Source organism: Arvicola amphibius, chromosome 10 (assembly GCF_903992535.2).
Source record: "Arvicola amphibius chromosome 10, mArvAmp1.2, whole genome shotgun sequence".
Lineage (NCBI taxonomy): Eukaryota > Metazoa > Chordata > Mammalia > Rodentia > Cricetidae > Arvicola > Arvicola amphibius.
The window spans coordinates 20896644-20914414 of NC_052056.1; the positions used below are offsets into that span (position 1 = coordinate 20896644).

Here is a 17771-nt window from a genome sequence, read left to right on the forward strand (position 1 = left end):
ACACACACACACACACGTGGGTACTAGGGATGCCAGTATTCAATATATTTTAGTTGTCATTATAAAAGTATAAACTAGCAAATTCTCTAGAACTAACTGTGTGATATTTCACAGTGACCACCAATAATTTTTGATGTAAAACTCTTCTGAAGTGCTGTTGCGTAAGTGTGATCTATTTTAGCATTGCCTTTTATTCTTTTATTCTCAATGAAACGTTCACGCAGCAGGTACGACCACTTGTCCTTCTGATCTAATTGATTAAATTCCACTACTGAATTAAGCTTCTACCTTTTAGACAAAGAAATGGAAGAGCACAAAGGGCACAGATGTTCAGCTAGGAGAAGTTCTTCATGACTTTCAATTTCTTAGATGACAGAATAACTTACCACTGTAGCTTAACCGAGGCCTACCCTGAAAGTTTTCAGAAAGGCACACCTCTAGGGAGCTACCCAGCCTTGGAGTGTTAAGGGTTTCTGGTGTTATTTCCCTGCCAGTATGCTGAAAATACTAACCCTTGGTTCTCAGAATACCTCAATAACTGGGGCAGTATATTAACTATAATCCTCATAAGTGTATTTTATTTACCCAAGTTGTGGTGCGTAGAGAATATTGTTTTATTTTCTTAGTTAAGAGGTTTGATATATTGTCCAATAGCATATAGTGAGTACGCAATTTAGTATATCTTAAGGGAATTAGTGAATTCTGGATGGACCCCAGGGAGGAAGGCACAGAGGTAGGAAGGGAAATTGATAAAGAAGCCCCAGAACATGGGTACCTAGAGGCCCTTACTGAGAATATGGCACTGCTGTTCATAACCCAAGGAGCTGATAAGCAGAAACGTTTCTTGAAGCAACCAGCTAAAGTAGAACCAAAGTTTGAAACACATTGCACATGCACTTCTGATGAAAGCTCCTTCTGTAAGAAAGCATCAGCTTCTTCCATTTACATCTGAATACATGGATTTGGATTTTACCAAAACCTTTAAGTCATATTGGTGTTCTTCTAGGCTTTCTTAGTCAACATTGGATGCCTAACTTGAAGGTAGCACTCATCAGTCACTGAGGTCACCTATAGACCAACAATTATCAGATACAGAATTACACTATGTAGCAGGAAATGGGTCATTTATTAATCAGGGGTTTATAATGATAGACACGTGTGCTTTTTAAAAGGTAACCTGTATACAGTCATTTATGTCTGAACTTATAATCCTATTTAAAGCTAGGTGAATTTAATCTATACTCTGTAGTAATCAGATAGCCTTAGAAAGGATTAATATTATTCAACTTCAACTGGATCTTTATTTATAAATGTAGAATTTTGTATTTAGAAACACATAAACATATGTAGCATTAAAGAAATATTGGCAATGAACTTGAAAGGGAGCAAGTAGAGGTACCTGGGAAAGTTTAGGAGGAAGGAGAAGGGGAAATGACACAGTTATAACCTCAAAGAGTGAAAAATTATAGAAATATAAAATTTAATTCTCTAAATAGTTGCTTATTTTTGATAATGAAACTCCACAATATTCCGTTTGATTACAGTGATTGGTTCAGATCTTGTACCTTCTTATTTAATATGTTAAATTCTTTCATTTTTATATAAACTGAGAAAGTAAGTTTTATTCTTAAAATCATTATACCCTTAATGATTAGTAGGCATGAAGGATTAATGTAGGCATGCCAAAGGTGAGAGATAGGAATTACAGAACATAGCACAGAGAAGAAAGTACAGAGTTGCTAAATCATTACGGTAAGGTAGAAGAGGGAAGAAAAAAGGAACGTTTACCCAAGGAGACACTGAAGTCATATCCTGACCAAAGGAGGAAGTGCCACATCACAGGGCTCTGAGCTATCTGCTGCTGTACATCACAGAGAGCAACTGCTGTCTTGTTTTCAGTTGTCTCTGCAACAGCAGGAACTGTGCACACTAGAGGTGGCCCGAATTCAAAATGCTAAAGAGGAAGCCATCTAACGCCTCAGAGAAAGAGAAACACCAGAAACCGAAGGTAAGGTGACTCCTAACATAGTTAAATAAACTGAGACTTCTTACTAGATTGTAAATTGTACACACACACCTACATACATACAAACACATAACACACACATTAACACTTACATATAACACATATACACACATTCACATATACAAACTCACTCAAACACACACACTTTCAAACATACACAGTCGCACACCACACACATGTGCACACATACATGCACACACACAACATATACTATCACCCCACACATACATACATAATATTCTATCTGTTTTTTGTAAGTTTATTCAAGTAGAGAGTTTAGTGCATCATAGAACTTATGGAAAAATTCACGTGGCCAAATTAGATACCAATGGGCAATTATCATCTTCACCATTGTGTATTAAATTCAATTACTCATGTTGGTAGTTAAGTTTGTGTTCAGATAATTTCACAGAAATCTGTTTGGTGGTCTTTGTATAAGCCATTGATATCAAGGACTCTCTTTGGACAGTTTTCATTACTGAGGTGTTCAATGTCTTTTCAGAGTACTGAATAAATTATTTTATTTGTTAAATTTTAGCCATTTCCAATACATACTTGTAAGAAGGCTTTAAATGGAGAGTTTGGGGGTTAATTTTATTTTTCTTTTTGTATTTTGAATGTTATGCTATGATATCTTGTTGTAGACATGCGTTTACACATTGTCACTAGAGAAAGTTTTGTGTCCTATTTTGAGAAGCAACAAAATTTACAAGTTAGTAAATTGGATAAGTCAATCTTATGTAGAATGTTCTTTTTTATTCTTTCTCTTGTTAATAATTTTCACTAAAATATAGAAAAGCCAAGCTTACCTTTTATTATAGGACTGTTGGTTTTACCAGAAACATGAATTTCTTTAGTATGAAGTTCTGATGTCAGAAATGACCTGCTCTGTTTATACATTTCTAACACTTCTCAAGTTAATGAAAATTCAGTCTTTTTATTGTTTGTGAGATAAATAGTAGTAGATTCTGAATATTTTTAAAGAGTTGATATTTTCTTATCAGCTTTTATTTGTTATTGTCAGAGAAACTGTTTAGAAATTGATTTTGTCCTTCTGAATTGAGGTGGCTTGAGACAATGTTCAATGTTTTGCAACATTCTCCAACAAATCTGAAGCAAAATAAATTCTCTTTATTTATAAATGTAAAATTTTATGTTTAGAAACACATAAACATATGTAGCAATAAGTATGCAAATATATATAGCTTTAAAATATTTGCTATGAAACTAATAGTCCTCCATTTATTATAACTATGTCTTAGAAACAACTCCTTTTAATTCATATTTATTTTGCCATAGAGAAGTTTTGACTATTTTATGAGTCAAGGGTATAATCCATGAGGGATGGCAGGAAAATGTTCTATTCTGATCCCCACACACACATCTAGTAGAAGGAGTATAAAATCCTCCATACATAACAAGGGTGGGTGATGTGATACCTATCTAAGTAAGACAAAATAGAGCTACCAAGAAACCGGCCAGAAATACAGGGTGCTGATACTGAATATCTATCAGATATTTTCCATACCCTGAGCCACAGCCATTTATCCTTTGCGGTGTACTCTCAAGAGTATGGAGGTGTTTCTTTCGTTTTTTTTTTTTTTTAATTGTGACATCAAAAAATGATGGAAAGTATACCTAACACTCTGGTGAATTTAAATCTATAAATCTGGGTTGTGGATGTAGTTGGGCAGCACAGCCCTGACTGCATCCTTAGGTTTAATCCTCTAGTGCCACACACACACACAGGAGAAAACTATGAAACCTAATGTTACCTGAAACAAAAACTAGTGAACTTTTTATTTAAATAGAATACCAGTGGGCACTAAATTAAGTGGAAATAAGAAGTTCTTGGATGCTACTGCATAATAAGATCGCTATATGTAATTAAAATGTAGCATCTTCTAATGAAATGTTAAGTCGAGGGTCTAGGTACAGCTCAATCTATAACCTGCTTTCTACACAAGCGTTTTATCCTCAGCAACTACATAAAAAATGACAGTGTGGTGTTCTGTGCTTGTAATCCCAGCACTGGGGTGGCAGATTCAGGCATAGTCCTGGAGCAAGCTGGACAGCTGCCTAGCCTAAATGAAATGCCAGTGGATTTCTAACCAGTGAGAGCCAACAACCTAGGAGGAATAATACCAGAGGCTGTCCAATGGCCTTCACACACACATGCACATACATGTACGGAACCTGTACATCCATTCACATATGCATGCACACATACAAACACAAAATAAATTGATAAATGTTTCAGAAGACATGTGTTTGATTTAAACACTTACAAAAATGATGTATGTGGCGAGACACTATAGGGAAGCCAGACCTTGTACAATTTTTATTTCTTATACATCAGCTGAAAATAAAGTTAAAGAAAGAGACTTTGTTATTAGTATTTTCTAATATATTTTATAATTGTGACATTAGGATATTCATGAATCTACTATGTAATAATAGATTTTAGAGAATTCTACCTACGAAGCAATGTATTATTTTTTGTTTATAGTACTTATCAATAAACATACCAATGAGTAATTTTTAAACAAATAATAGTTTTCTCACATCTTATTTAATCATTTATGGTGTACCTTTATTTTATATGTTTCTCCATTCTGCTAAAGTTTATTTTACTGAAGTAGCTTATATGCAAGATGAACATCTTTCAGGTATATTATTAAATAATAATATATAGGTTGAGAGTGAGAAACCAATGTTCTTTCATATTGGGTAAACAAAAATATCTAAAGACATATTATAAAATACCTAACAATATATAGTAAAAGGTTAATAAATTCTTACAAATTTAATGTGCCCCAGAACCATATAGGTAATTTTCAAATAAAAGTGAAACTTAATGAATAGTGGCTAAGCAGCCTACATTTTTATAGTTTTACTTAAAAATAACCTTGCTTTATACACCATACTTTTTTATTGTGTTTTATTTGTACTATTTTAGCACTAGTGCTCAGTGCTGACAATGATCTAGAGATTTGTAAGCATATCCATATGCAGACTCAATAACCTTTTTATCTATACTGTTTTTATGATCTATAAATGTTCAAATAATTATAGGACATAGTTTTTCTTGTGTTTATCTAACATGTTTTTTTTTCTGCTGTGTTTATTATGAGTTTATTACCTAATAGTTGCTCTTCATGGGCTTTCTACTCTATTTAATAGTTGCCACAACTCTCTTGGATAACAACTCATATCTAGCTTCATAAATGAAGAGGCAAATGAATATAAAAGATTACATATATTTAACAAAATCAGTTAACTTAACCAAATATACATAGATGAAAAATGTCCTATGAGAAACTTATCATACCAATTTCCACTACTACAGTGCTGGGTATTATGTTGTCACTGTCTTTGTCTGTCTTAAATGTCAGAGGAATTTTAAAGACCACAGAGCATCTATCTTTAGGGACAATTGTACTTTGAAAAGGAATTTAAGGTCCCTCTCTACCAACTAAATTCTGGAATTGTACCTATAAAATCTCTCCAGGTACCCTATCTGCAACTTTCAAGTCTTAGAATTGTATCCTTTTTTTAATTGTCAAATGGTTTCAAAATATTACAATTTGTTTAGCTTTTCAACATAATAGGCTCTTAACTAATATTTGAAAAATTAAAAGTTTTGTGAGTCTATTCAGTGTGATTCATCACAGCAAGTTGTTTGTGTGTATGTGTTTAAATCCATCTTTAGTTCATTTCTGAGTGTTGAAGAATAAATCCATTATGCCCAAGGCCGGGCAAGATTCTTAGAAAGCTTATTGTTTCCTCGTGGTCAGTCTTTGATCCAGGTGAGGGAATATGCTAGAAAGTTTGAAAAGAAAAAGAAAATGGAATACACAGATGAAATTTGGAACTGTAATTAGGACAAAGCGGTCTTAATATATCTAGTATTGTAATCTACGTGAATGCATTTTAACCGGGATCTTCTTGGAGTTAAGGAGATTCAATACCACTGTCAGTGTAAAGGGAAACATTGGAATAATGGCACTTCTTGAAATAGCTTTTTAAAAAAGGTTCTTTTTAATCTAAAGTGCATACAAAATGAGACACCATTAGTGTCACAGATGCTAATTTTCACTAGCAGTGACTGAAGTGGCATTCTTTCCCATTTGCATTTGATCCCAGCAATGATGAGAGGTGATGAGTTGATTATGAGCTGTTTTCACTGCACTGCCCGCTGTGCAAATTTATGCTCCTAGACAGGGATGACACATAGTTGTGGCATTAAAGAGCTGTCTGCATTGCTTTTCTGTATCAAGACTGTTAAAATGCACTTTAACTCTTATTTAACCAGGTACAGGAAAATGGAGGGCATTTCACGACCTGGTACTTATTTAAAATAAGGCATTTGCATGAGAAGCTTATGTTCATTAAATCCTTGGGAAATTTCCACAATAAATTTGATCAAATCATCCCCCTCCAGTTCTTTCCAGATACAGTTCAGGTATTATATCTGTCTAAAGTTCAGCATTTAGAACTGCGTTAATTAAGCTTTTCTTACCTGTCAAAAATAATCATTTGTATCCTTTTTAATAACCCACCTAATCCAATTTGTGTTGCCTATATATTCATAGGATTGGGTCATCCATTAGGGTGTGATTGACCTACCAAGGCCACACCTTTCAAGAAAACCGACCCAGTGTTGTCCAAATATTCATAGGATTGGGGTCATCCACTAGGGTGTGGTTGACCTACGAAAGCTGACTCTCCATCCCTCAGAAGCTATCAACTGCCCATATCTCCTCAGGTAGGGGTGGGAGTTTGTAAGACTCCACCCCCACGCTGGAATGTTGATGAGCTTTATCTCCTGCAGTTCCATGTGCAGACAAACACGGGTGCTATGAGGTCTTGAAATAGGGGTTTTGTCAGGGCCTGAAGACACTGTTTTGTTCTGTTCCTCCCTCACCTCTGACTCATTACCCTTCTGCACCCTCTCCAATAACGGCCCCTAGAGCTTTGTGGGTTGAGTGATACAGTTTTCCCAATTTGTGGCTGAGTAATCCTCTAATAATCTGAAAAGTGATCTCTTAGGAGTTTCTGCATTAGCCACCACCCACTGCACAAAGATACCTCTCTGATGAATTCTGAGAGCTGCACCAATCTATTGGTATAAAGATAAACATTTAGAGGACAGTTTGGTGCTACATCTGCTTAACAGAAAAGTATTTTTAGGGTCACCACTGTGGCTTGTAAACGCCTCAATCATCAGGTCATATTGTAAATCAGTAGATTTACAATAACAAGTATGAGTTTCCTATGAATCAGGCCTCAGATACAATCAGAAAAGAGTTAGTTACCACCCCCCAACAGTTGTGCCTCTATTGAACCCAAGGACATATCTGACCATGTTGTTAATTGATGTAGTTCATGGGATTCACAGTTGGGTAGACTGTTGATAACTTCATACCCCATAACATACATAGTACATTCCAGTATTATAAAAGTTAGGCAGTAGAAAGAAAGATTCCTGGTTAGTACCAAAATGAGTATCCTTATATAGAGAACAGTGTAATCCCGTATGTGATTATATTTCACTCAAGGTTAAAAACTATTTTGGCCTTATCTAGGCAGTGGTGGCATGTGCCTTTAATCCCAGCACCGGGAGGCAGAGATAAGTGGATCTCTGTGAGTTCGAGCCCAACCTGGTCTACAGAGCGAGTTCTAGGACAGGCCCTAAAGCAACACAGAGAAACCCTGTCTTAAAAAAAAACACCACCACCACCACCACCACCACCACCACCACCAACAACAACAACACAAAAAAACACCCCTATTTTGGATATTAGATTTTACATGATAGTGCTTCTACAACCAAATCTGTGCCCTACTTCTGCTGCTGTCTTTCCTAGGGTTTAATTTTACAATACTAATTTAGGTGAATTCAGTTGACTGTTTAGCTTTTCAGATAGTAAGCATTGAAAGACTGTTGGTTCATCAAGGGAAGGCAGTATCATATGGATTGAAGAGGTCTTTCTGGCTTCCAGACTACACTGGCTTTCTCTTCCTTTTGCTGACTACCACCAAAAGCATTTACAGAGTGCACATTGTAGTGATCTTTCAGTATGTGTGCACTGAGTGCGGCATCACTAATGGGTAATGTTCGTCATTTACTGAAGTGACCTACTTCAGAGAAACCTAAAGACCAATCCACGATAAAGATCTGGGTGACACACACACACAAAAACAGAGCAACCATTTCTAGAATCAGAATACAAAGAAACAAGAAAACAATCAAATAGTAGATCATAACAGAAAAGGCATAAAAGACTGTTAGCAGGACAGATTTGCTTTGTAGGGAACATTACACACACAGAGACACACATTGTATGGGGGGAAATTTACACCCATGACTGCAGAGATACAAAGAGCAGAAGTAAACATCCCATTTAACTCTGCATACTTGCTCACTAACCTGAGATGAAACTGGCAATAGCATCATGTCTCCAGTCTTGATGCTACCTAATTGACTTCACCATTATCCAGCTACACTAACCAAACCATGTCCCACAGTGACCTGCTGCCTCAGGTGCCACTTCTTCCAGGGAAGAGAGTTCTTTCATTAGTCTGCAGTATGCATTCTCCTCGAGAGAGGAAGTTCTCACAGGAAGGAGATATTTGACAGTCTCACCATCTGGTCTTATTTGTGAGTCAACCTGAGGTTGTTTATTTCTGTGAGCTTGACAAAATCCCCAGACCTGACCTAGAGACTTGACCAATACATTGGTTTCCTAGAAGGACTGACCCAAATTACTAATTGGTTTTACTTCTAATAGCTTTTCTCTATGAAATAAAGTGGAAAACAGCAAATAAGGAATTTTATTTCTGTAATTATGTAGTTTTACTATCTAGAATAAGATTCAAGGCATATTTAACCAACATAAAAATAATATTTTATAACTCATAGTGATAGAAATTGGATACTAACCTCTAAAGAACATACTGAAATATTACAAGGATCTTCCAGGAATATTTTCCTGTTACAGTTGACTTTCTAGAGTAAAAACAATATAAATGTAATATATGTTGAGATTTTAAGTTGTGTAATGTCTATGCTTATATATGTTCTTTGTTAGAACTGTTAGCTATTGTTTTTCTTTGGTTCAATGACAGCCTTTGTTTGGGTTGTTTAAGTTAGGGTAGCTAGAAATTACTCAAATATTAGCTCATTATTACTTATTACCTTATTATTATTACCTACCAAATTAAAGTAGCCATTAGCAATGAAACAAATGTTTATAATTTAAAAAATATTCCTTCAGAAGTAAATATACTACAGTTATGAGACACGACATTATAGGTCATAGAGTATTCATTAGCTTAATTTATTTCTATCACTATGTATCTCTCAATACACTGAAATACACATGTAGCCAGATGTAAATTTGCTGAAAGAAAAACAAATATATTTGATAAAGTGACAAAGCCCATTGGTCTCCTCCAAAAAATCCTAGCACCTAGGCTTCCTAGTACTATTTATTCCTCATACTCTTTCCCTGTTTGGGAATGCATATCATATATTTACCACACATAAACATGTCTGTTCTTACTAAGAGAAAAAAAAAGTAAACGTTTAAATTCCTAAGCCCTGTGGCAGCAGTTGCTGCCTGCGAAGGGGTGTTTATAAGCTTTATGATATTAACTGCAGCACTCAACCCCAGGCAGCATAAAACATGCAAAAAAGAACTTTCTGTCAGTTTTATTATTTCTAAAAAGGTTCCCCTTGAAGCAGAAGAGTGACCTTGCTTTGCTGAGCTGACATATGCCACTGGATTAATGGTGGAGCTCGGCTGAAGGGAAGCTCACAGACACATTACAACTCCCGGAGCTGGGCTGCCGGTGCCCATTAATCAGGGCCACCAAAATCATGCATCAAACCCACCCATTTAAAAGTAGTAAAAATGACTTAAAAAAAACTTTGTGAGAATTAGCTTATTGTTTGTCATCACTTGTGTTCAAGGAGATCTCACTGCATGACTAAAATACCCTTTGGGGAGACCTTTAGAAAGGTCACTTTGTACCCAGAGGCCAACTGAAAGCAGAACTTGTGTAAAATGTAGGGGACTTACATGGTGTGCTCCTGAGTGTCTTCTGGGAAAATCAGGGAGTAGATTCTTTCTTCCCAAGTTAATTTTCACCCCGTTAACTATGATTTCATAGTGATGAGTACTGTACACAAACCTCACCTCTTTGTGAGCATATATATTCTATGTTAATATATAATATTATACAATATATATCAACACACCACATAGTCATATATTAACCCCAATGATAGACTTAGTTGTAGTAATACACGACTGACAAACCTATTAGGTGATGTTTTAAAGTCCTAAAGTTTGAAAAAATGTATTAAATGATTTCCTGTGTTCCAAAGTGTCTTGGACTTGGAAGTGCCACAATCTTTTAACCATGCTGATCATGGTATCATTATCAATTTGCAGCATTTTTCCACCTATAACTATTGAAAAGGTTAAAAAAGGTCTTAGACATTAGCTTCTACAAGGAGTTGTTCAGTAAATAAGTGACAAGTCACTCTTATCTCTTTGAACTCTCCTAATACCAAAATTTGATGGACTTGTGCTTCATACCTTTTCATTTAGATTAATGCTGCTCTATTTGGTTCTATGGTATAATTTCAGTTGCAATGGTACAAGTTGAAAAATTAGGCACTTATTAAGGAAACCAGAGAGAGTTTTTTATTTTACAATTTGGGCTAATGTAGCAAGGTAACAATATTTGAAGTTCTTTTGCTAAGTAATAGTTGCTTTGTTTGTTCGTTTGTTTTTTGAGACTGTTTTTTTTTTTTTTTTTGGCATCATAGCCTTGATTGTCCTGGAACTCACTTTGTAGACCAGGCTGGCCTCAGGTACACAGAGTTCCACTTGCCTTTGTCTCCCAAGTGCTGGGATTAAAGGCATATGTCACCAAATCCAGACCTAGTTGCTTTCTTTTACCAGGGTCTTAAATATTACTTCGGTTATTAGTCATATCTCACTCAAAATGTCAATGCAGAACTATTATGCTTTTGAAGTTTAGTTAACTGACTAAATAATTAGAAGATTGAAGTCAGTAATAGCATGATCAGTTAGAATCATATTTAATATCTGTTCATAGATTTACAAAAAAAGTATGCCCCAAAGTTATCTTCTAAACTTAATGGGAAGAATGCATTTTTTTTTCTTGTTAGAGATTTGAATCATCTATCCTTTGCACAGTGTTCTCATACCACAGTCCACAGAAACCAAGATTAGTCATGTGAAAATAGCTGAAGGAAACTGTTCATCTTTTGGTAAGGAAGGCAGATACATCAGCCTTGTTACCTTGGTTTCTCGTGTCTTTACTATGTCCTACATATTTCCAAGTACGAATTGTATCTTGTAAACATTATGCACACAGGTAGCCAGGACTTCCGAAGCCTAGAAGTGACGTCTGAACATTTTCTGTATGACTCCTCAGAAAGCTTCTAAACAAACTGTCTACACTAGCATACTGGTATATGAATTTGAGAAAACAAATGCATTTAAAGCAAGTGAAAGTATTGCTTATGAACTCCTCATAATAATAGAATAGAATAGAGCACTTTCTACTGAATTGCTAGAACTGTAACATAACTTACAGTCTTCAGTTACAGTCTAAATTAATGACACATCATGGCAGATCATGTAAAGTTGAGAATCTTACATACTCTTTTTACTCTAAGAACTTGTTTAACATATAAAATCAACTGTCATCAATAACATTTTGCATTGACCATTTTCTGTTATTATTGAAGTTCTTCCCCTCTCCCTTGAGCAATCGCTGAAGTACTTTCAATTTACAGGAAACCTTTTAGTGGCTCATAACATTCTAAAACTAAAGTTTCACTATGGAAGTTCTGAGTAACGTCAGACTCCAGCGGCAGCACCAGTATCTGCACCCCCGCCATGTGCTTGACAGTTGATAGGAAGCCGATGAGGTCAGGTAGCAACCAGCTAGCTTTGGTTCCTAGAGGCCAGGTGCACACTGAAAATATCCATAACACTGATTTGTGTTGTGTTGTTTTCATCCTTTTATTTAGCTCTGCGTTGCCTTTATACCGGGTTGTAATGCTAGTGCTGAAGGCAGGAATTCGCAGTTCTGGTTGTTTTTTTAGCTTGAAGTTCCCTCACACACCACGTACTGTTTTCCATTGGCACCACATGAGGCTGTAATTATTTAACGCTGAGGCAATCCTAACAGATTATTTTAAGTGATTTAAATTTGATTCTCTCCAACGTCTTAGCACCTGAGTGAGCCAGAACAATTAAATCCTCGAATGCTTTTGGATAAAGGGTGACAGACTTGTTGGGATTTAGCTTGTTGTAATACAATGTTTATGGTGAGCTCAAACAGAATTTTGATAGGAAGAGTGGATACTAACAAATGTCTTCGTATGAGTAATATTTCAATGTGAAAACTTGTTGGCAGTATGTATAATCTTTAATTTGCCAGTATACTTCAAAATACTGTGGGTGTCTGACTCACATATGCAAATATTTCCTTGGAAATAGATTGAGACTTCTACCGGGGCCTCACTCAAATTTGAAAGTCATGGTGCAGATAAGATTTTATCTGGCAACCGTAAAAGCTGGTAGCTGGGTAAGAAAGAAATGTAAGGTCAAGTCTCCTGGTTTTAACCAAAAGCTTGATTCATATTTTTAAAGGGGAGTCCATGGTTTTCTTTCATGTTCATAATTCAGACAGCTGAGTGGTTTAAAAAGCCTATTTCGTTCCATCCTTCCTTTCTGTTCAGAGAACAGCTAACCTGAAAATCAAAAGACTAGACTAAAATTCTGTGAGAGACAGCACGGCAGAGAGGACGACCTCAGGGTGGAGGATGTTCAAAGAGGCTTTGTGCAGTTGTTACTTTGGTTTTTATTCAAATTTTAACACTTACACCAATCTGCTTGTCCAGATGGACTAACGATGCTGCCACTTGCATATGAAATAACAATCTACAGAACTAAGGTTGTTATGCAAAATTAGAGACTAATGGATGGATTCCCTAACTCTGTTACTTGCATTGGGTTCAAACACTCCAGTTGACACCTACTCCTCCAAAGAGACATTTGTAGCTGAAGGTTTCTCTCCCACCTGCAGATTTCTGAATACTCACTCTGATGCTCAATATCAATTACTAACTCTTTGACCTATTATTATTAACTAGCTCTTACAACTTAAATGAACCCATTTCTATTATTGTATATTTTACCACGGGGGTCACCTCTTGCTTCCCAGGAGGCTGCCGGTATCTCCCAGACCTCGCCTTCCTTTTCCTTTCATCTTAGTTTGGATTTCCCATCTGGGTTTATTCTTCCTGGCTATCAACCAGTGATAACAAAATGTATTACAGTATACAGAAAGGTATCCCACATCAATATGAAAAAAGAAAACTGTGATCAAAGGGACCGTATATAGACTTTAGAGCAGACAATCCAATGCCACAGTTATACAAGAAATTTGTGCCCTGGCAATGCTGAAGCATGCATAGGCAGCCCATATATAGGGTTCCGTTTAACTTGCTCATATTGGGTTTTGTGGTCCAAGTTGATAACGACAACTGACCAGGTATCTTCGTCCAGAGGGCACCAGATCTCATTACAGATGCCTTTGAGCCACCATGTGGTTCCTGGGAAATGAACTCAAGCCATTTGGAAGAGCAGGGAGTGCTCTTAATCTCTGAGCCATCTCTCCAGCCATATAAGAATGGATTTAAATTTTAGGAGGCTGGAGAGATGGCTCAGTGGTAAAGAGAGCTTATTGATCTTGTAGGGAACCCAGATACAGTTTCCACAACCAGCCCTATACTGCTCACAACTCCCTGCAACTCTATTGCTGGGGGACCATATGCCCCTGGCCTCTGCCAGCACTGATGTATGTGTCACCATCATCATTTATGCCACGAACATGCCTAAGCATGCATGGGCAGCCCATTAATGGTGATTCACCAGTCGTTTCTATCCTAGGCAGTTATAGATACTAGTGTTAGCCTCATACCCAAAGTTCCACAGTCTTCCTTTTGTGCTGTCTATACAGCATTTTGGGGGCCTTCCTCTTTGCCTTATCCTGAGTACTCCTCCAAACAGTGCTATCTTTGAGTATCTGCTGTCATTCATTCTTATAACATGGCCGAAGTATCTCAAGGGCCATTGCTGTATCCAGTAATTTATTCCTTCTGTAGATGGAGATGTTTCTCAATGTCATCACTGCTCAGCCTACCTCTTCATGTGACATCCAGAATCCTCCTGAGACATGCCATCTCAAACGTATTTAGTTGCTGTTCTGAGGAGAGTTTCATTGTCCAGGTTTCGGAGTGGTAAGGAAGGCAGCTCTAGACAACTGTCTCATATACTTGTATATTGTTGTTGTCATTATGTCTCATGCTGACCAAACCTTTCCTATTACCTGGAAAGCAGCCCTCACTATTCCTATCTGCCTCTTGATGTCTGAAATAGTTCCCTCCTTTGAACTTAGATAGTCAAAGTTGGCTGTTTTTCTTAGGGTTCTGATTCTTTATTACAATGTCAGAATCCTGTGTGCCCTTCCCATGTGGTGTATCTCAGTCTTCTCGATGTTGACTTCCTATCGAGGTTTTCACTTGCTTCCACCACTCTATGTACCATGACCTGTAGCTCATTTGGACTTTCAGCAAGTAGTGCTCTGTCATCAGCGAAACACAAGTTATTGATTTGCACACCACCTATCTGCACGCCTATCTCTTCATCCTCCAGGGCTGTTGCTATTATTAATTCCAGCGATATTCTAAAGTGTAGTGGTGAGAGGATGCGTCCCTTCAACACTCCTACCACTGACATGATTTCCGAAGGCACATAAATACACATAAACAGATACAATAAATAAATCTTTAGAAATGAATTTTGATTTTCAAAACCTCCATTTTATATCCCAGAGACATAGAGTACAAGAAATTACAAACCAAGAAAAATATGAAATTTTAAAAAATTGATTCATTGAAAATTCAACAGACTATTACAGTTTAACAAATTACCTTCTAGCTGCCTATGTATAAGTATGTATAAATGTTTGACACAAACACACATAAATATACTAAGTGTTTTTTCTCAGAAAATTTTAAGCATGTGCAAAAATAGAGTACTATAACCTATACTAAATATGTACAAGCCAGCTAGCCATCAATGACAGCTGTCTTTGTTTTTTATGCCGACACACTTACTACCTGCCACAAAATTTTCTATAGTACAAATTGAAAATAATTTGCTGATGTTTATTCAGCATCAACAAATAGCCATTCATCATAAACCTTTCCTCAATTATACTTTCGATGGTTTTGATGGTGATTTATTTGATCTATCCATAAATAATACCCAGATTGTATTTGGTTGATCTAACTGATGAAGGCTCTTTAATTTATAAAATTTATAAGTTACCTGTTCTTTCTCTTTTCCATTTCCATCTATCAGTCAAGTGGGAAAAAAGAAGTTATTTGTCCTGAGTTTCTCCCATCTGGATTTTTCTAGCTTACTAAATCCTCTTCACATCACTGAACAGACTTTCATGTCTGTGTATTAAGTAAAATGTGGTAGAGACAGAATTGTGGTTAATTCTACCCTTTTCTCCTGCCTCCATGCCCAGACATCTTTCTGTGTCCTCTCTCCTTCCCTCTGAAGATCATTTTACAGGAGATATACAGTGCTCCCATCACAAAGCACATATTCTGGCTGCTTGTCTTTGAGTAGACAGTAAGCACTCACTATACCCAGTATAAATAGAGATCTGCAAAATATTAATTTCGTAAGTTCGTCATTTTTAAGAAACAGAATATATACATATTTGGAATAGTTTTCCACGATAAATTTTGTAGTTACTCTGAAATATTTTTCATTCAGAAAAGACAGTTTATTGTCTTTTATTTTTGTCTATTTTCAAAATACAGCTGTGATATTTCTCAATACAATAACTGATGTGTTTCTCTTCAGGATGATTAAAAATCACTGAATTCTGACCTGTTAAAATATGCTGCAACTATTTCACAATATATTACATGTATTATTATATTTACTGAGACTAAAATAGCATGTCTTGGGCTACAACCTACTCAAATACTAAACAAATCCCATAGATCCCTTTTTGTATTTGGCAGTCAGGCCTGTGGTTTGACAAGGCAACAGGCATCCCACCATGTTTCTGTCTTAGTTCAGAAGAGATCTGCTTCCATTTTGAAGGCGCGTGCATAGGATGTAGTTTGTGAACTAAAGTGACACAAGACTGGGCTGCCATTGTTCCAGACCATTAGGTTTATGAGTAGAGCAGGTATGGGAGCGTTTTCAGGAACATCAGGATGTGGGAGGTCCTTTGGTCTATGTGTTGCTTTTATTGGTTAATGAATAAAGAAACTGGCTTGGCCTATAGCATGGGAGGAGGAAAGCAGATTTAGAGAGAAGCCATGGAGCCACCAGAGACAGATTCTGGGAACTTTACCCAGTAAGCCACAGCTACATGACAATATACAAATTAATAGAAATGGGTTAAATTAATATAAGTGTTAGACAATAAAAGCTAAAACTAGTGGGACAAGCAGTGATTTAATTAATACAGCTTCTGTGTGATTATTTTGGGGTCTAAGCTAGCCGGATGGCTGGCAACCAACAAGTGGCCCTTCTCCAACATCAGGACATATCACTGGTGTTTTCAAATTAAATTTAAGATTCCAGGTCTTATTTAGGCATTTTATTTCATATCTGCGTTGTTCTCATTACATTGTGAGAATCTTGACTTCAAATGTTATTGTACTGGTACTCACTTTAATTGTTGATGTTTATATATGCACCAGTAATACTGGTCACGATGTGTGGAAACAGGTTCACATTTAGTTTGCATTACATCTTCTCCTTGCAGCATTACTATGTACAGACTATCAAACTGCTTTGTTTAAAAATAACTTATAATAAGTTTTCCCCTTAAACAATCAACTCGATTTAGGAGTAGGTAGATTTGTTTCATTTGGATTGTAAAGTTCAGAGATTCTTCTTTTGATTGAATTTGATTTATGAATTTGTAAAACTTTTAAACAGCTTTGTGTTCAAATCTATGAAACAAAGTATATTCAGAGGAATATATTTTCTTTCCTGTCACCCCTACTCATTTATTTTGACATAGCTCTGTGAGAGAAATCCTGTATTTGCCTTCACGAGACATATGCTTAGATAAATGGTGGCCTGGTCTGGATCTCTTCTTCTGTTTTTTTTGTTTGCATTTTCACTGTGTCATGGGATGGTTCTATTGAATTAGGAAAAGATGAATTTCAGTATTTCGCCATTGATCCATACACATGCTACTCAGTATCTTTTTGATGAATGTTGGCAAAATATTACAATGACTATGATGTATATGTGTATAAAATCATTCATTCATGTCCAAAATTTAGAAATAACTAAATTTCTAAACTAAGTTATGAGAAAATATAAATATATATGAAAATTTACAGGACAGTGACAAATTTCTCTGTAGTGGCATTTTATAAGTGGTATTCTAAACATATAAAGACTGGATACATTATTTTCCTGGGGTTGAGCTGCATTTGAACCTAAGTCACTGAACAAGCAAAGTGTGTGTTTTATTTCTGTGCTACACTCGAAGTACCTGAATATACACATACACAGTATAATGAGCAAACATGTCCTAATGCTACCATTATCAAATATTATCTAACATGTGACTTGCTTTT

General features: G+C 36.2%; 1 protein-coding gene across 1 annotated transcript in view; it reads left to right on the forward strand.

Annotated features, from left to right (window-relative positions):
- Positions 1-1913: 1913 nt before the first annotated feature.
- The window catches only part of Samsn1 (SAM domain, SH3 domain and nuclear localization signals 1), a 48197-nt gene continuing 32339 nt past the window's right edge, over positions 1914-17771 (forward strand). Inside the window, exon 1 of the mRNA XM_038345608.1 lies at positions 1914-2008. Within this exon, the coding sequence (XP_038201536.1) occupies positions 1952-2008 (57 nt within the window). The 5' untranslated portion in view covers positions 1914-1951. The remainder of the gene's footprint in view (positions 2009-17771) is intronic.